General features: G+C 40.6%; 2 protein-coding genes across 13 annotated transcripts in view; one reads left to right on the top strand and one right to left on the bottom strand.

Annotated features, from left to right (window-relative positions):
• The window catches only part of sord (sorbitol dehydrogenase), a 278112-nt gene that overhangs the window by 24957 nt on the left and 232272 nt on the right, over positions 1-20883 (bottom strand). The window lies entirely within an intron of this gene.
• Positions 7828-20883, top strand: part of tjp1a (tight junction protein 1a) — a 104211-nt gene continuing 91155 nt past the window's right edge. For all 12 annotated transcript variants that reach the window (XM_026166837.2, XM_080296405.1, XM_080296236.1 and 9 more), the window contains exon 1: positions 7828-8395. In XM_026166837.2, the coding sequence (XP_026022622.1) occupies positions 8304-8395 (92 nt within the window). In that variant the 5' untranslated portion in view covers positions 7828-8303. The remainder of the gene's footprint in view (positions 8396-20883) is intronic.

Raw genomic sequence — 20883 nt, 5'->3', positions numbered from 1 at the left:
TATGGCTGATCCAGAACTGCACTCTTAGAGCAGCACATTTCCATTCTGCATGACTTGCTTATATAAAGCAGGCATACTTAGAGCATATACATATTTTCACTCCGCTGAAAGTGCTGTGATAAGATGCATGACGGCAGCCTACACAGCACGCATATCGTTGCACGGCAGCACCTACAGCACGCCACTGTACCGCACATTCAACTATTATTAGTAAACATAAATATGATCGCTCTTGTCTCATATTAAAAATGTAACTCACGTAATACAAAACTAAGTAGATTAAATGATGATAATGGAAAATGTAGAGTGAGACTACAGATCTAACCAAACACTGCAGCTTCTTTGTGAGTATTTATGTATCTATGGGGATCCTGACCAAGACATTATTTAAAAAAACAAACATCACTAAGTAGCAAAGATCCATGGATTGTGTCATCTTTGTGGCAGCCGTTAAGCACTCAGGAATGTTGAAGCAAAGCTTATCTCATAAATCCTCTGTTATTTATCCTCTATTATTTATATTGTTCTTTAGATTGTTTTTGGATCCCTGTAGGCAGCGTACAGATTTCAGAAAAAGGAGCCCTAAAACTTTTAATATATATTATCTTTACAAAGGAGATGCACAGTAGCTAGTGGGACAGTAGCTAAAGTTAATGTGCAGCATGAATTCAGGTGGATCGTTCATGCTATAAAAGATTTAATTACATTTTACTTATTTTCATAAGAAATGCTTACACAGGGAGACAGACAACCATTCCCACACATTCATCCCTATGGGCAATTTAGAATCACCAGTAAACTTAATCTCATGTCTTTGGACTACGAGAGGAAGCCGGAGTACCCAGAGAGAACCCACGGAGTCACGGGGAGAACAACAGCCACACAACCCAAGACCTCAAAAGTAACCCACGCCACTGTGCTGCCTAAACTGGGGCTTTAGTCATCAGTTTCACAGAGACTGTCACTAACCTCTTGCCAGCCAGGTGGGACCTTTGTGTTTGCTTTCTGAAATTTTTAAAATGAATAAATGTCAACAAAAGCTGCGGTGAAGAAGAGGAAACCCAGACGCAGAGAAAGATGCAAATTTAATGAAATGATCGACAGTGGCCTTGTCCCTTTTTAGGAAATGCCTTTCTTCTTCAGTTATACTAATAATGTATCAAAATAGATAGCTATCAAGTATGGCAGAATTGCTTTTTTACGATGAAGTCATTAGTCTGGTATTTCCGCCTCTATTCATATTCAGTGAGGCTTTGTGTTGACTGTACAGCCTCAAAAAACCAGTGGGTACTAAGGAGTGGGTTTTATTACCTTCTACGGTGTCCTTGCATCCAAATATGCAAGATGCAATAAGTAATATAGTCATGTTAGCTAGATGAAAGACATAAGACATCAAATATGCTAACATTATGTTTTTTTACACGTCAGAGGGGGCAGATTAACTTACTTCAGTAATTCGGTCTACTGTATTGCAGTGTGGTAAACAGACTGTATATTACTGCTTTGTGGTACCTGTAAATAGTGCTTTTTAACACGAGAGACACCTGCTCCCTCCCACAGGCTCTTTGTACCTCAGCTCATCACTTATCTCAGCAAATCCGAAGCTACATTGGGACACAGGAGAGAAAGTCTGCACCTGGCAGACAGTTAATAAAGGTGACAGTGGGAGGGCAGGAGGAAAGGAAGCTGCTGGTGTGAAACCCTGCTAAGTGGAGGCACAGGAGTCGAGTATTACTATCTCTGAACACCTTCCGCTCCAAAGACAGTCTCACACACAAAATTCAGTTTTCTGTGCAACTGTCAGGCAGGTCATCTGTTTACTCGAGGATTCTTCTTCATGTGCAACCATTCTCTTTTTTAAAAAAATTCCCCACACACCCTACGCCACTGGACCGACACAATAAATCACTACAGCAACAGCAGTCATTTGGTATCCAGGGATCCTGGCGTTCATACGCCGTCTCTCTGTCTGTTTGTCGTCTGCTCAGCTTCCTCACAGCCTCCATGCATCTTAAAACTGTGCAACACTTAATAACAGAAGCGACAGATGGTAGAACTTCTTTTTTTTAACCTAACATATCTTCAATGAAAAACTGTTTTTTAATCACATTTTTACCCTTTTCATTGTAAGTGTGACCAGAAATAGTGCAGAAACAGACAAATGAAAAACACCATACAGTGTGTGCATCTGTTTCTGCTGAATCTTGTCCCATGCAGATCTTGTGCACTTTTGCAGAAGTAACAGCAGGCGCTTTCCTTTCTACAAATGTTTCATTTACATATTGCATTACCCTTGGTTGGATTCATGTATTTCATGCATCCTCTGCAGCTGCCATATCTGGCATCACAACAATTCTCACCTCACAGGCGGGTTTTTGTCTTGCAGATACTGCTGCGAGTTATTACTGCGAGACTGTATATGAAAAATGTAAGTAGCCAACATGTCATCATCCATCCATTTTAAAGCTTACATTGTAGCATTTTGCACTTTGCTATTTTTGTTTCTACTGAAGTCAGAAATGACCATAATAGCAAGCTTCAAGATTCTTCACCCTCAATAAACATGAAGCTATCAGTTTGAGTAAAGCTGCTGATATGTACAAAAACAATGTTTTATTTATTATATTAAATAATTAATCCCTGAGGAAAATGTGCTTTGTGTAAACTGAACATATACCAATCAAATAAATTTCATATCATTTCATATATAAAGTTAATGTTAATGTAAAAAAAATTACATGGAAAATTTACATGTACTTAAATTAATTAAATGTGCCAAAAGGGTACCACTTTAGGCAGAATTTGTTCCTTTGATTGTTGTTTAGGAATCAGGCACACAAGCCTAGAGAGACCAGTCATGCTGTGACAACCTTCAGTCACTGGGAAAGATGTGTACTGGTTAGCAAGGTGTTGCTGGCAATGTGCTATATGGGTGCTGTACCAAAAATCTTTCCTGTGATTGCTTTGGATGCTAGCAGATGGCCGTAGTTTGAATGGGGGATGCTGACTTAGTGAGACTGTAGGGAAACTTGAAAAATGTGACATAAACCATGTGCGTGTTCACTGTACAGACAGATACTTGTGCTACGTAACATACAATTAAAATATTACAGGCTCACTAACAAGAACCTGAGTGCAGCCTTGCGGACCATCTATTTGTACATAAAGCACTCAGATAATAATTTAAAAGATAATTCAATTTAAATGTGTCAAAAGGTACCAAAACAAACACCTTTGACAGGTTCAGTTCAGTGACCCCAATTATCTGAGGTGACAGCCAGCAGAGAGGTAAGAGCCTAGTCATCATCCACTTGTCAAAGACGCCCAAGTTCATAATCATACATATTTAAATATACTTTAAACAAGTGATGTAGTTATATCACTTGTTTATTCAATTCAGTTTTATTTATATAGTGCCAAATCACAGCAACAGTTGTCTCAAGGCACTTTACATTGTAAGGTACAGACCATACAATAAACTATATGAACCATACGTCACCATAGGTACCATACGTACCTATGCAATGGATAAAACATTTTGATTTCCACCATCATGATTGATCACTTCTAACATGAATCTTTGGGGGATTGACTCCCATGAACAGCTGAGGAAGTTTTTGGTTTCTTTTTTCAAAGCTTGTCAGTTGATTCTAAGTCAGTTTGCAAACAGAGGGACTGAAATCTTAAATTTCATTTCTACTTTACAATAACAGCTCAAATTTACCAGCAGTCTTCACAGCCTCACAGTGACACCATTTTAGTGCTTATATCATCTTATTTAGTGTTATTTTAATAACACTTTCATGTGCATTGAGTAACTCAAAGTATTGAACTTTTACTTGTTTATCTTACATCATCTTGCTGTTGTGTATGAAGCCATATCAGGTGTCAGGGCAAAATGTGGCCAAGCCAAGAGACAGTGATGCTCTGCAGTGGAGTGTTGAGTTACAGCAGGAGTGCAGCATCCACATCGCACTGGGACACGGCTATCCTGGTTTTGAGTCTTTTTTTGGATCATCGATAGGATGTTTACGTGGAAGACAGAGAAATCAAGGTATTCATACCACCAAAGGTATCCTGGGTAATTCAAAAGTGGCTCACCCAACACTATATCCATTAAATGAACTTAACCGGCTTTCCAGACTTTTCCCACTGTAACCAGAGTTGTGTAATCTCTGACTCTCAGACTTGAATCGCTCTGCTTTGCCTTTTGCTTCTTCACATCTAAATTTCACACTTCCACTACAGAAAGACATAACTGATTTTCTTCATCACTCAAAAAGTGACAATTTGGCCTCTGGCAGGGTTTTTTTTTCTTTCTTTGGCTGTCGTTGAAGGGCATGTGAGTACAGGAAACTTCAAAAAGCGGTCTATAATAACAACTGGGGCAGTCCCTGTGAGCTGTACAGACACCACTCAGAGCAGGGAGAGACAGATGACAGGTGAATGATGACACGCATCAGCCATTCGGTGACTAATTTTCTGTGCTTACTCAGACGTAATAATCTGCCGCTGTATGCTCAGCTGATGTGGTCCATGTGTCTGCTCCTGCTGTCTGCTTATTGGTATGAAAGAGAGGCAGAGCAAGAGTGAGACAGGAGAGCAGTCCAAGGCTACAGATTTAATCTGGCTGCTGTGGTCATGTGATTAGTCGTGGCCAGGGGCCAGTGGATAGTGTAATTTATGGCAGTGGGGGGGGGGGATCAACACATTTGGATGGTTGCTGCTCCTGAGGGAAATCTCACTCTTAACCAAGCCACCATCCCTCTTTAACCCACCATAACATCACATCTGTGGCTGCCGGGCTTGGGGACAGTTAGCCTTGTTTTGTTTATCTGTGGCTATATAAGGAGGTGTAGTTTTATGTTTGAGGCCATAAAATGAGTACAGAAGAAGCTAAGTGAGACCCAGAGAATCTATTTTAAACATTTGGGGCTAATGGAGCCAGTAAATTGCATTTAATACCAGAGATTAAAGGGAATATTGACAGCCTGCTGAGGACTGTGCGTCAGTTTTCGCTGTCCTTTTTGGCTTAAAACCATATGACTGCTGTGGTGACCTCACCCTCCTTCAGACCACTGGCACGCTGGTGGGTGTATGTGTGTACATGTTAATTTAATCCTCTTCCCAACTCCAAGAACTGTAAATAAACATCAGAGGAGTTTCATGAGAGGCTGTGTTCAGTTTTTTGGGGTGAATTTTCTGTTTTCAGAGCTGCCAATATCAAGCAGTGCTGATAACAGCAGTTTCCTCCTGACCTTCCCCACCAGCTGCTCACCAGCTTGCTCCATCCAAAATTTACCTGCCTTTGCATTGGCTTGCTGGTCAAAGATAGAGTTTATATCTACATTTGCTTTTTTAGGGTGTATGGGCCGTCTCAAGGGGACTATGGTTTATACTCAGTCCTTCTCCCATCCTTCATTCTGTTTATTAGTCTGAACAAATATGTAAATACAGGGATAGGGACATGCTGTCTCCCCTCGTGGTGCAGCTTCATTATAAAATATGCAGGATGCAATCCAGCTTCATTGCCAAATTCTTTAATGGAAAGTGGTCCTGCCCAAGGGGTTCATGCAGAAGGAGTCTGTGAACTCTCTTTATGGTTACATCATAATCTAAATTATTCGACAGCCCTGAGAAATGCATTTCACTTGTTTGACAGATGTCACACACACGGGGAGTCATTCCCCCTTAGATCATGAGCGCACAGGCTCCTCTGAGTCCCCTCGTCCTTCAGGTCTCACTAAAGACTTGTGTTTACTGGGCATTTAAATTTGACACCGAATCAATCACTGAATTGATTATCATCTGTAGACACTCTGTGAACTATCAGCCCCTAAAGGGTAAGTAATTGTAACCTCAGCCTTGCATTTAGTATGGCTTGGCATTAGGAGGTATAGCATAGATGTTAAAAACAAAACACATTCGTAATCCATCATAATATCTACATTATAATGTCAACTATAATATTCTTTAATCTAGTTATTGGCAGAAAAATGTATTCATGTATGTATAATATGCACCATTAGCAAGTATATTAAAATAAATTAGGAGGAGATATTTTTTTTTTTTGCTTATTACAGTAATTTTGATTGTCCATTTTATTCAGTTGGAGCTGTGTGGTGGTTTAAGATGATCCAAGATTTGAATGCACAGCTCATACTTCCAAAAAACTGGAAACCGAGTAAAATGTCTAAAAAAAATAGCATAATGCAACAGTTTGCAAATGTTTTAAGCTCTATATTTAACGGAAAATATTACAAATACAACATGTTGTTGCTTTTTTTCCACTGTTTTATCACCTCTTCTGTGAAAAAACAAAAAAAGAACTTGGGAAGTGGAGAGAATAATACTGAAGCATTTAAAGCAAAATGTTTTCCTACTCCAGGCTGATGTACGAGGTTGGCTTTAATAGTGTAGAGCAGGAATGTCAAACACACGTTACCACATACGGCCCCCTTTGATCTTACGAGGGCGGGACCAGTGAAACACCCCTTTCTCTCAGAGTTACCAACTTTACACATTCGATCCCTGAAGTATTTTAATGAAAGAAAAAGACATACAATTTCAACAGTACATCCCATTTGTTCTACGTGATAAAGAAAAGTCTGTCAGCATGACTCATTGGGATTAAATATGTAAAATGATAGAAAAAGTTCTGGTAGCTCATTGTGTAGACGGCCCTCTAATAATATTTTTTTAATGTAAACCCATTATCAAAAGCACAAATTTCTATAATAGACAGTGAAAACCAAACTTTTAGTCATTTAATTGTTTATCTATTACTTAATTTGGTGTAATATGAATGGCTGTGGGGCTGTGGGAGTGTGTCCAAAATGTATGTTCTCCTTCACATATTCCAGAGCCGCCCAGGGACCCATATTGGTGTCTTTGGTGGGCCAGTTTTGGCCCCTGGGCCTTATGATTGACAGCCCTGGTCTAAAGCATAATTTTTTGTATTTTTAATTTTACTGAACATTTTTTCAGTTGGTCAACAGACATGCTGTTTTAATACATGTAGAGCGGGGTCATTAGTAAACAACATCATTAGTAAATGTTGCGCCAGAACTTGTGTTAAGCTTTAATGGTGCCTTCACAGATTTGCAACTTACCTCTGCTTCATGGTCAGATGTGCCTCATAAAATCATGGATGCTGACTTTTGTACTCATTGGTCTCTCTGTCTTTAGTCTGGAAAATAGGAGCTCAGTGGTTTAAAAAAACAAACATATTTTGACTTCTGCAATTGGAGGACAGTTTTTTTCCGACTTTGTGTGAAGCTCAGAAAAAGCAGCCTTTTTCCTGTATCATTTGTATTTATGTTTTTAGTCTTTATATAGGGGCAGGAATACAGGAATAGTTCTCCTTTGCAATACATGGTTTTGTTTCCATTCTTTATACTTAAAGGTCCAGGTTACCAAATCTGGTCTTATTAGGTTACTTACTTGCCTCCTGATTATTTAATTCCATATGAGCTGATTTGTTCCTCTCCACCTCCACTTTATGATACTTAAATCCTGCCCATGCTTTAATTCGGCCTAATGGACCAATCTCACAGAAAGCAAGATCGAAAACACACCTTTGTCTCAGTTTTACAGTTCTGGGATTTCTCTAAGAATCACTTAGACGAACCCCCCCAACACACACACACACACACACACACACACACACACACACACACACACACACACACACACACACACTAAAGCCATTACATAGCTTCCTCTCTCCTCCTCCTCCTCCCTCCCTCCTCCTGTGTCACTCTCCTGCTCTCTCCCTCTCTGGCTGAACACACGCGCACTCTCTTTCCTACCTCGCAGACGCTTGGGTGCCGTCGCCGCTGCATCCTACCGCTCACTGTTGAACCGCCTCTTTCTCTCGACTCTTTTTCTCCACACAAACAAACCGGCATTTCACGGTTTGGCGGCCGGGAAAGTGTCCGCCATACGAGGCAAACCACAACAATGACCCGGTCCTGACTAAAATTGAATAGATTAGCCAATCTATTCTGAGCTCTAATGAGATTAGAGGGTCAGCGCGGGCATGGGTCGCGGCGGCGTGGCACTTTTCCTTGAACTCCTCCGGGAACGTCCTCCCTATCAGCGGTGTTTCCAGCGTGGAAATGGCGTTTTTGACACCGAGGATGCCACGGATGACGCGACAGGACAATAACAGACATTTGAATGCACGCTCACCTGTGCCGCTTTGGTGGCGCGCGGATTCCTAGAAGTAGCAGCACCAGCAGCAGTAGTTGTAGTTGTAGTAAAAGTAGCAGCAGAAGCGGCAGCAGGAGTTGCAGGAGAAGATGAAGTACCAGAAATATATAACGGTGATGCAGATGGCCATGGGAGTGACAGCCTCCAACAAAGACTGCCTCCCCGCGAAGAGACAGCTGTGGTGAGTATGGACAAAGAGGAGGAGGAGGTGCGCGCTTTGGTTCGGAGCGTGTGTTGGTGCGCGTGGAGCGTGGGGGAAAACAGGTTTGAAATGAGCCTCTGGGCTTTGTTGTCTTGTTTGAGAAGCTCCAGTCGCGCTTTTCTGCTATGTCTGCTGTGAAGTTGAAGCTCAGCAGCTGCTGGCGGAAGCGACTACCTCCATCCGCCTCTGTGTCGCTCTGCCTTCAACGACAGTTTGATGTGCGCGCCGGTGACATCGACACCCAGCAGGTATTTAGGCGGGGAGGAGGAGGAGAGGGGTGGACAGTGCGCGCTCGCCCCTTCTCTGTGTTCCTCCTGGTGGTCTCTGAGTGTTATGATCCGCTGGTGAGGCTTTCACGAAACAGAGCAGGTGGATTTACAGGAACAGCGAAACGACGCGGACACACACCGCTTTCTTCTTTCACCCGCACGCGCTCGGCGATTTCAGTTTTCCGAGCAGCTCTCTGGTCTCGCGTCTATTTCTGCGATAGTAAAAAAAACAAAAACCGCTCATCTCTTATTTAGCAGCTTCTTGCCACCTGGATTTGTGTAGGAGCGGTGCTTGTGTTTAACTCTCATTGGCTGATCACGTCTCCGTGCGTTTCCATTTAAATATGTCCACCTAGTTTAATACACGTCCACGTTTGATACCATTTATCCGTTCCCTGGTGTTTCGGGATGAATCAGCAAAACGTAACAGGCAAAAGACTTCTAAAAAACATTTTTTTAGAAAGCTGTCTCTACATCTCACCTCTGTTGCAATTAATTCCCTATCGCTTTCCTTCTTTCCAAAAGTTCCCAGGTTGCTTTAATACTGTAAGATTTCTTTTTTGAAACAAAACGAAACAAAATCTATCTTCTCTGCTTCTGGCTTTCACAGCTACACGACAAGATGACAGCAAACCTAAGATATTTTGAAGGAATTATGTCAACATTTATAAACTCCAGATATATTTTTACATCACAAAACTATTAAAATTTACCTGAAAAAAAGTTTGATAATGCTGCACTGTGCTTCTCTTCAAAGATAATTTAAATATGATACCAATGACAAACTGACCTATTTCTTTGTGCACTCGATGAATTGATTAGTTGGTGTCAGGGAGCAAGATGCTACTGCTGTAACCTTAACTGGCTTCTGACAACCTGTCAGAGGCTGTTATACTGTGATACACTGGGAATGTGGTTGCACTGTAGGGCATAATAAAGGAAACTGTGAAGAACACTTCTTTTACTAATTGAAATAAGGAGCATTATAAAGAAGAAAAGGAACAAAAAAAGAAAACGTGACACAGCAGAGTAGTGTTCAGTCTAATTATAGGATCTTATCACAATGAGCAGATTCAGTCTTTCTTCTACTGTAATCCACGCAGATAACATTAAGCATGCAGCACAATCCTTACAGATTTGCACTGCTTTACACTGAGAAGAAAAACTCTGGTTCCTTGCGTAGGATGTGCAAGGCTTTGAGGGGGTCCATCTTACATGTGGGAGCAAATGGGTCCATTACTTTGAATCAGAAATGATCTCACATGGGAGAAAGGATAGGTTTTCTCCTCTCCAACCACTGTCAAACGTGTAGGACAGCGCACAGCGGTGACTTGGTTTTGACACTTCTCCCTTAAGAGAGGCGCGGTGGTATGTCCGGGGCCATCACATCACGGTGGGGGAAGGGACACGGCCATTGCCATTAAAAGTGGATTACTGTATCGCCTCCGACAGCCACTTTAACGGAGCGTAGCTGAGCCAGCGTGTAGCTGCAGTGTGTGTTTCATGGAGTCACCCTTGGATTCGCTTGCCTGCCATTTCCGTCTTTATTCAGTGAAGTCAGAGTCCAGAGTCAGTAGGCTCACGTGCACATAAGTAACTAAAATGTAAGGCCTGACTTTAGGTTGGAATACCGAAGCAATGACCCAAGTTTAGGTGATCAACGTGCATCATAGAAGTTTAATCCTGATGTGTTTCAACTGGTGATCTAATAGAAGTTGACGAGTCGTAGTTTCAACTTCAATCTGTTTTATTTAACTGCTTTCATATTTAGAAGTAGTTACTTTCTTAATTTCAGTCCTCCAGAGGGAAAAATGCATTGCTTTACATTCACCTTACTCTTTGACTTGTGCACAAGAAAGGAATTTAAACACCCAAAGAAGCCAGGCTGAACAGTTTGTATCTTCATAACTAAATGAAATGTCAGCATCTTTTCAAAGGTTGAGTGAGTCGTCTGGTTTCCTTCCATTCATACCACAAGGTTGAGATTGCACAACGCAGGAATAAGCTGCTGCTGGAGGACCTAGCTCATATATGATTTATATCAGACTCACTTGCACTCAGGTAATGGGAGATGTTGTTCCTTAACGAGCGTAAGAACAGGAAGAGACTGGCCGTGATGTCGCGACCAGAGACCATGAAAATGTCTGAAATTCAGCGAGCTGCAGCGATAACATCCCAAATAACTGCTGCCAACATCAAGTAGACGTGTAGAGCGATTAACTAATCCCAGCATCAAGGTTGGACAGCGACTGCCTCCAGTACTGTCGTGGTTGCGACAGTACTGCAACTGGTTTGAGTAATTTTGACTGATGTATAATTATTTTGTATAATATTGAGATGACAAATATTTGTCAGGATTCTTCACTGATTTTAGTGGCAAAAATTGTTTTATGTAAGTAGAACATGCAAAGATTTGTGTACATCTTCACGTATTATGAGATTATTAAAATATTAAAGGTAGGGTCTTTCACTCCATTCCTTGCACCTGCATGATGGATAATATTAATAGTAGCTGTGAGATCTCTTTATTTTACTCCTGCGACAGGTTTTGTCTCTTTGGAAAACAAAGTGTGTGAGGGGATAACACGTCTTTTGCACGGTGTGATTTTTTTTATCGACATGTGAGCATTGCACAATTTTTCTTTGACTTCATGCATTAATTATACTGCAGTTTTTGGTGTTTTATTTCAGACAGCTGAAGATGCTTTGTTGCTTTGCAGTGCAGACACACTCTTTGCAGATTTCCTTCACTTGCACTAAATCCAAAGTATTTCCAAACAACAGACGGTGATCTGCTTTGAGAAATTAGATTTTTGTCCCAAACATTTGATTGTTGTTGTATCTGTCTTTGAATGTAGTATTACTTACTAGTCCAGGTAACTTCACGGTATGTGGTGCAGAGAATGGTTGGTTACTTTGTAACCTTGGTTCTCCGAGTGAGAGACTATCTCTCCAACTTCATGCTGGAGAACAAAATTGTTTAGTGTTACCTTTACAACTATAGCTTAGCGATCAACTGTTGATCACTGACAGATGGTATGTATGCGAGCCAGTCTCTTTACATGCAGAACGGCTTTCTCTCTGCAGAGGAAACAGGAGGAAAGAATTGAAATAAAACTTTTTTCCACAGTCATATAAGCAACAAATATGAAGAGGCGGCTACGCAGCGGCCCAAAACACTCGACCCCCAGCGATTAATAAACGACTCGAGGCCATCGATCACACTTAAAGAGCAGCTAATTGTACTGACACAATAACAAATCACAAAATAATGAACTTTATGTACCTCAGCTGATTTACATCAGATGCTACATTTGCATTTCGCTGTTTTTGTCACTTTGTTTTGTACCTGCGGCAGGAAGAATGAGATTTAAATAATGTGGAAAACAACAGCAGCATCTCACGTGTTTGTGTTTGTGAAGCGTGTGTATTTAAAGAGCTCATTAAGAGCTTGTTATGTTTCCATTCCTGTGTTGTAATTGGTCTTTCATGACACAGTAGACATAAGGGCTAACACTGAAAACAGGCGAGGGAAAACAAGCATAAAAGACACCAAGTTCAGAGTGGAGTACTGTTTTGCTCCAAGTGCCAGATCAATCGAGCTTTATCACTGGCTTTATTCTTAATTGAATTACGACCTTAATATCAGATTACTTGGTTAAGGTGGTTAGCTGTAGTAATCTGAGCATTGTCATTCTCTTCTTATAATAAGATAAACGCAGTGAACCTCGAGCCACAGTACAGCCCCCCACCACCACAGTACAAAACAAGCCAGCACGTTGTTATTAAACAAAACACATGGCGTCCTGTGACAGCCAGGACACTGTAATTACTTTGTGATCATCCACATATGACAATTAGCCCAATGACGACTGTCTAATTTGTAGGCAGCTTTCAATAATATGTGGGTGTATCGCTGTGTATTGTGTGCCAGATGCCTGCTCAGCTTCCCTCCACGGTCACAGCTCCGCCTGGTGTTCTCAGTCCACCTGCCTAATGATGCATAAAGTCAGCGTCTCCTCTTCCCCCCGCCCCGTGCCACGGACACATACATGCAGGCGCCTTCTCTGCCCTCTGATTTGCCTCTCCACACTTCCTCCCTCCTCCACATTTAACAACTCCTGTCTGCCTCCCCCCCTGCTCTCCACTCCTAGTCCCACTCACGGAGTCTACGATGCATAATCTCACACAAACTGACAACGCCTTGCATTAGTTACCTCGGCGGGAGCCCAAGTTTATGGTGGCCCTGCCATGATAATCAGTACTTTTCTAAAAACAACATGCTGACATACTATTTTTTTCACACCTACACTCAGTAAGTCTGATCTTATAAACACGAGTCATGGCTTTAATCTTTGAACATACTACTCTTACTCTACAGCCTTCACGGCCCTCGTATAGTAAGTATGAGGGTTCACACACGTGTTTGTGTGTCTGAGTGTGTGTGAGTGAGTATTCAGTGTTTCTGTCCATTAGGAACTCGCATGTTCTTACTTTGGCAGAACGGTTGTAATCGCCTCTCAGATGGTTTATGCCACTAAAGGGAACAGATTACACAGGGTTTATTGACTCGTGGCTCACCCCCTTACCCCCTCCCACTCTCCGAGCATCCCGTGGGTGTGTGGTTGTTGCTGTCGCTGTGTGTGAGTGTGTTTGTTTGTGTCTGGGTTAGGCCCTTTAGTGATAACTTTTCTGGTCTCATTTAAATGCTGCTAACTGAGGAAAAACCGTTATTTTTTCGTAGTATTGGCTTTGTTGGATGTGGTCACAATGGGAAATGAGTTTATATATACGCTGCACTTTATTCAGATGTGTTTTTGCACTTCAAATTGTGCAAAAAAATTACTATTTCTATCTTTGCATTAAGGCTCATTGTAAATGTGCCACTGAGCTCAGTTCTGACTGCAAAAACATCCACTGGTCAATGCAGAAACGATGTCATCACATAACAGGTCTGTCTGAGCAACTTGGATTCAGTTGTTTACGAAACTGTCGACATCGTCTGCAGCACATGTAGCAACGTATCAGAGCTGAGCAGGTGGTGGCAACGCATATTTGTGTGTATAAAGGATGTATGGAGCTAATACAGAGTATGCCATTTAGTAGCTGTTTTAAAGCCTTGACCTTTTGGGCCATCTCAATGTTTGACTGATGAATATTAAAGCTTTCCTTATTTATTAGCATTTTGTATTGTAATGGGTATAAAAGTGTGGAAGATGAGTATTAGTTTGTATTAAATAAGACTTTAAATTAGTGCCAGAGGCCATAAATGCATCAACAAAGTGTTCACAAAGTTGATTTTTGAGGCTTTTTTTGGGTTGATGTTTTTTTCCCTCACAGAGATTTAGTATTTTTGAAATCAGAAGAGTCGCTTACCGCTGGCCAATATAAATAATGCACATTTAAGGTTAATGATAATTAAATGACCCCCGATGAGCAAGCAATTAGCGACAGTGAGAGGGAAAAACTCCCTTTGGAACAAGAAGAAACCTCTGACTGAACAGCCATGACCGACTGGGAGTGAGGGGAGGGAGACTAACTGAGATGAGCTGAATAAGAACATATGATGCACAAACTACTTTACACAGTAAACATAAAGCCAGTGTAATAAAGTCTTTATAACACAGTATGCTGGAAAATTCTTAAAAGACAAAACTCTGAAAAAGTAGCATTCATAACAGAACAGCAAGATGCAAGATGCATGTGTGGTTTCGTTTTTCTCTCCACGCAACTTGCCGTAGGTCACTGAAAAACTCAATTGATGATGTTATTGCTGCTGATTAGTTACTGAAATTTGTCTCTGCAGCTGCATCCTCCTTTTAACATAGTTGCAACCCAGCGCATGTCTGCGTTCATGTAATGTTGAGTCTAAATAGGCGTCTGGTAATCGCTGCTTAAAGAGCCTGCTGGCGGCAGTGATGCTAGCAGAAGCCTATCAGAGACTCATCGTCTCCAGTCAGAGTCAGGAATGACTTTAAGAATCTGTGAGTCACACGTTCGGGGCCTCTGGTGACTCCCGACTGTCACAGTGGCTCACTGGGGGGCCGACAAGATGGGATCCATCACTGCTGCCCCACAAACAGAGAAGGACACAGCAGAGGGGATCTACTTAAATTTGACAGAGATCCGAGTGGGTTTTTTTTAGGATGTTATATTTGTACACGGCCCTGCCTGTCAACATTTTTATTTTACGTAGTTGAATAGTCATTCAGCAGCACGAGGGAGTGATTTAAAACACTTATAAGACTGATTTGGGTTTCAAAGATCAGAGTGTAATGATTTAACAATATTGATGCATGCAAACAGAAAATTTTGTTTGAAAAGCTGGACAGATATGAGGATGCACACACTGAACGGCTGCTCATCTATCACCACTAAATAGCAACAAATGCCAGGTTTAATTAGTCACTTCCTTTGACGTAACCACCTCAGTGATAAGAGAGATCGTCTGACAGCGGATAGCTACTAAACATAGTGTTCAAAACAATTTAATATCAGTTGACAATAAGTTTGCTGAAAGAGCTGCAGTCGGTGGGTGAGGTGCTGATCATGCACACATTTGCACATGCAGAGTGGCCTGCAGCTTTCCAAACATGATGTATCAAGGGAGGTTCCCTGCTGAGACATCACTGCGTTTGACTGATGTCAAAGTTTAACGGTAAACAACTTCTAGCCAAAGTGTGAAGACTGCTTAGCTTGACCAAGCTATTTCAAATTGACACTGCACTTCCTTGGGTCTGCAGAAATACATCGTCCAAAGCAGTGAGTGGATTGGATTAATCGCACATACAGTCCTTTATTTATTAGACAGATGATATAATACATGTAATCTGTGGAGAATGTGTAATGTTGTTTGATACTGCCTCAAAACAGGTTGATATGTGTCCTTACCCACAGGACCATCTTAGCGATTACACAATTCTCCTTATGATCTATTTCAGATTTAAAAAAATAAAAAATAACTCGTGCATAGAAACAGACCTAGCAATTAACTAGTTTATGACTACACAACAAATGCAATCACACTGGGATAGTACTTAAAAGATTAACAGCTGTCAGTAAACATTAGATACTTGCTGACAGCTGTTAAACATTTTAAATGGCTTTGGTTTTCGGTCTTCTGTGAAACACATATGTTGGGAATAAGTGTGATCCTGCTTGCAGCCATGGGTGGTAATAGTGTCATGATAAAAGCATTAGTGTTCCACTGGTACAGGTTAATTTAATTTAAGAAAGTTTTATGTCCTTAAAGGTTGACTTTGACAGAATACTGAGGTAAAACAGGTTTTGGGTATATATGATGTGCAGATTCTGAGCAGAAGTAATTTATGATGCCTAAGCATGCAAAATCATTACTCAGTCCACATTAACTATATGCTGCATTTAAACAGTTTATCTTATTTTAGCATTTTCTTGCTAACGTTTGGTTTTACTGTGACTTGTCTTCACTACAGATTTATGCTCATACCTGCATGGTTCAGTACTGTGCAAAGGGATTGAGTTACCCCTAATTCCTTTATATTTTGCTAGGAAACTGGGAAATAGTCGATTTAGTTAAACGTGTTTATATAAAGAAGTATTGAAATATAGTATTGATGCAAAAACTGTTCAATTCTAATTGCTTTTCTTGGCATTTCTTTATTAAAAGAAAGCTCTTCTTTGGATGTTGGCTCCCATTTGTTCTGTTTTCAGTCAAGATGATCCCACACTGTTTCAGTAATGTTGAGACCTAGGTTCTGGGGAGGCCTATCCATTGTTCCATTGTGTGTGTTTTTTATCCACATGTGCTCTTACTGCATTATTTTGAAGGTGCTGCCAATCAGATGCCTTCCAGAAGCGATACTGTAGCATCCACTGTGGATGAAAATTGGATGGTGTCTCTGTCTCTGTGTTCATAATTTCATCACTTTTAACAAGATGCTCAACTGGCTTAAATATAGCCCCAAACCATAACAGTCTCCTCCTTAGACCTGCCACTGTTTTGTCCATTATTTTTTCAGTTTACTTAATTTTTTAAGGACAAACTGAAAACTGTGTTGAAGGTCCTCTCTTACATTTTCAGATTATAAATCTTTAGGAATCACCAAAAATACTATTTCATGTCTGTCAAACCTTGTTACCTTTAGCATATTTTGTATATTCAACTAAAGAAATCTGGTCTTTAAATCTGACGTCATTAGCCATTTCCGGGTCCAAACTCCGCTTCAGGTCCCAAAGTAAAACGAACACTGCAGCATCACTGAGAGTTAAAAACTGTCTAAATTCTTTCATTTTTAGTAAAATGATCAGCGTTCTGCTCTACCAGGTGTAACAATTAAGTTTAACACCCAGGCATCCATAAAAACAGAATTTATTAAATTTAACGGAGAAGTTACGTTAGCAGGAAGTTAGCTCGCTAGTTCCCACCTAAACATGATAAAGCATGTTCTGACTGAGGGATTTCTGAAAAATTAAAACGTACAGCTCTGCTATCACTTCCAACATAAATGAAGACAGAAAACTAAACAGCATTGACGCTTGTAAGGTTACTGAAGTTGGGCTAGCTGGTATATAATGATGTGCTACATGGTGGCTAGCTACAAAGCTATGGTTAGCATAATATAAACACAGTGAAGCTGGGGGATGAACGCTAACTTTTTTCCACTCAATAAAAGTTAGCATGAGGATTCCCAATGGTTAGGGACAAATGCAATCGCATGGCAGGATGCTGTAAAAGGACCAAACTTCAGTCAGGAGAACAACTGAGATAATCCATTTGTTGTCCAATGTCCAATAAAACACCTTCAGAAGCCCACTTTAAAAAGTTACAAGAAAGTCTGGCTCCTTGACAGCAAAAGATAAATTAATGAGATGAAATTTAAAACATTTGTAGAGTTCTGTACAAGTGCTTTGAAGTTGTGTTTGTGTAATTTTGGAGCAGCACTTTTTGAAATCAGCCGCTGACCTTGCTGTCACCCTCCTCTCCGCAGGGGTCAGACAACACTCAGACATGACCGTTGTCTCGCCTTGTTTGATACATGTCTATATGACTAATCTGGTCCGTCCATCTGTCAGGCCTGTCTGGCCTAATCAGAGTCTTGATCCTGCTGCAGATTTTCATTCCCGCTCGTTTCTGCCCAGGTGGCTTTCAAATGGCTTACAGGCTCCAGCTTTCAAAGATGTTTCCTTTATTTCTTTTGCTTTTAGACACCCAGTTAGTCATATGTTTCATTCCTCTGTTTGGGGACATCAGTGGGGTTTTCTAGATCAAGTAGGATGTGTCATGTACCTCTTGTCGCCACTTGTCCCATGTAGCAGGAGGGGCACCCAAGAGCAAAGTGATGCATGTTCATCGGCCACCATCACTTCGAGCTGAACAGTCAGGCATTATGGAGCAGTCAGGGCGACCTCTGAGCCATATGCTGACTGTGTCCCTCTGTGCTTTGTCCCTTTGCATTATGGTCATTCTCCTTCCTTTTTTCCTTTGTCCTCTTTCCACCAACTCTGCCTCTCAGCACCATGTTCCTTTATGCTTTGCTCACCTGTCTCCTTTATTCCCTGGTTTCTCTTTTTGTTCTCAATTTATTTTCCCCACCTGTGCAATGGGAGCAAATGGTAAGTGTTTGTGTTTATATGGAAAGTAAAATGCTGGCTAGGTAAAAGCTTCTTTGAAAAGGTCTAGGAATATAAATGGAAAGAGAAAGTCACTGGAGCTATTTTGGACGCGCCGCTGCTGCCTGATGAGCTGGAAGATATGAACAAAGACAAATCCCAGGGTGGAGAGGCATCCCAGGACTCTATTTAACATTCTGGTTAGAGCACAGTCTATTGTTATTGGACATGAGCTAAAAACATAGATAAGGGTCAAAAATAGTAAGACACCTGCCTGTAGTTGTAGAAAGATCTGACACCAATGTTAACTTCTAAGTGCTCTCCAACTCCTCAGAGGAATTCTCCCAAAACTCAGACTTCACCTCGTTAACACAAATGAAGGAGGTTAGAGTTTAATTTAAAAATTGTCCTCTGCAAACATTTTTGAATATTAAATGTTTAGATTCATATTCATCGCATAAAACAACAGTCAAAAAACAAACTACCTTGGCAACAGTTGGAAATTTTTCTAGTCTTCTGCTAACTAAATTTCATGGCAGGCCGTTGCTATAGTTGCTGCCACTCGGCAACATCATTGTTTGGTGTTTAGAGCTGGCAGCAGCAGCAGGGTGGTGGAATAAGTCTTATGACTCCCATAATTTCTTTTAAGATGTTTACTTAAATAAAAAAAAAAGGCCACAGTACTTGAGTCCATGAAAATGAAAATTTACCCAAGTGGGGAAGAAACAAAGGGAATAAACTGAGGGACAGAAGAATAATACTCTAATGAAGGCATAATCCAGCAGTGGGCAACAAGCTGTTGAACAAAAGGGTAGAACAGAGTTCTCGATGGACATGAAACAAAATGAAAGTAAAGTGATCTTACCAAATAAAACAGGAAATAAAACTGCCTCACTTAGTATATCTGTCTCAAATAAAACACAGCTAGCTGTGCACATACTGGAAACAGAGATTTTAGTGTTGGATTGGGATTATCAGGCCAGCTGGAGTTGTTTTCCAGGCTCTGAACACAGCATGAACTGCTAAATACTGAAGCTCACAGTTTAACATGCTTCCACACCAAGAAAACCCACAACCCATGTAGACTTAGTGCCTGAAAGAAATCAGTTGGTAACTATATAATCACCAATGGCAACTGTATCGGCATTGACAGTGCACTCTTTTCTAACTTTTCTAACGTTGTGATCATGTGTAGTTTCTACTTAAAATTGTTTGGTGACTACTTTTATGTTATATAGCGAAAATGATATGTACAAGTGTACAGCTCTCCACATTCAGTGCTCCACCAGGTACATGTTCCTATACTTGGTAATGTCAATGCACTTATGCAGAAGTATGAGATCATGTGTAGTTTCTACTAAGCCTACTGAATAGTTATTTTCTTGAGGGTGTTTGTTTCAAATGAAAGTTTGTCAAAAACTAACTTTTTTGCTTCTTTTGTTCTGCTGATGTTCTTCTGGTGTCCTAGCAACAATGGTGCCTGTATACAGTATTATTTGAGATACTATTATCTTTTTCATATCTAACTCTAAAGCTCTTCACACACCGAACACGTAACTTTGTGCAAATTTTATGAGCATTAAAAATACTTGTCAGACTCACCTGTTCTTAATGCATCCGCTCACACCAACCGCAGGTGGGATAATTTGGCAAGACAAAGTTGCAGCATTTATTCTTTTAGAATCAAGTTCAGTTTTTCAGATTTTCAAATGCATTCGGCAACAAGACACTCAAAACATGCCCTGGTGCTGAATATGCAAGGATATCTACAATGCAAAATAATACTATTTTACCTCAGACACACAGCTGGGTCCTGCCCCGGATCAGATGTGGTTAGGTCTATTAACAATACTGCCCCACTGACATCCTTAACCTTCCTGCCTTCTTGGGACCTTTTTGTGCCACTGCTATGTGTTAAATGGCTGCCATTTCCACTGTGTTCAGTGGAATATAACCAAACTTGCCACAGGATAGTTTTTACCTGTCAATGTTAATATTCCAGTGTGAATTCCTTAAATCAGCCTAAAATGGCTGAGCAGCAGAAATCCCCACACCCATCACCCTGGGGACCATTTTCTGCCCATTGACTTCCATTATAAACGCTATTTTTCAACCCCAAATTATCATCATATGATTTTATTTTTTCTTCTTTTCTTGGATGTCAATGAAGACTCAGGGCCTTGAAATTTTAATTTTTAAATTGCAAAAAAAATGCAAAAAAAATAATGGCAGGTCAAAATGTATGTTGGTGCCAATCTTTGGTCCATCTAAAGGCCTACTTATAATGACAATCACATATTACTTCAACTGGTTTTTTGTGGAAATATTTAGTTTCGTTTTTTGGTTTTTGGGGCTTATAACACAGGGCGCTCATGTAATAACACTGGGATTTGAAGGGTTAAAACAACGAAAATATAATTAAAACTTTACATGAATATTTCAGGGAGAAGTAGTTTTACAAGGTTGGCTAATTTAAAGTGGAATAAAATATGGATATATGGTCTTTTTATGGCGTGGCTGAGAATGGTCCCTAGGGTGATGGGTGTGAGTTTTTTAAAGGATGGCAGGAGGGTTAAATATACACAATAGCGGTTGTGATATATCTTC

This window comes from Astatotilapia calliptera, chromosome 1, assembly GCF_964374335.1.
Source record: "Astatotilapia calliptera chromosome 1, fAstCal68.1, whole genome shotgun sequence".
NCBI classification, from domain to species: domain Eukaryota; kingdom Metazoa; phylum Chordata; class Actinopteri; order Cichliformes; family Cichlidae; genus Astatotilapia; species Astatotilapia calliptera.
This window is presented reverse-complemented; position numbering and strand designations above follow the sequence as displayed.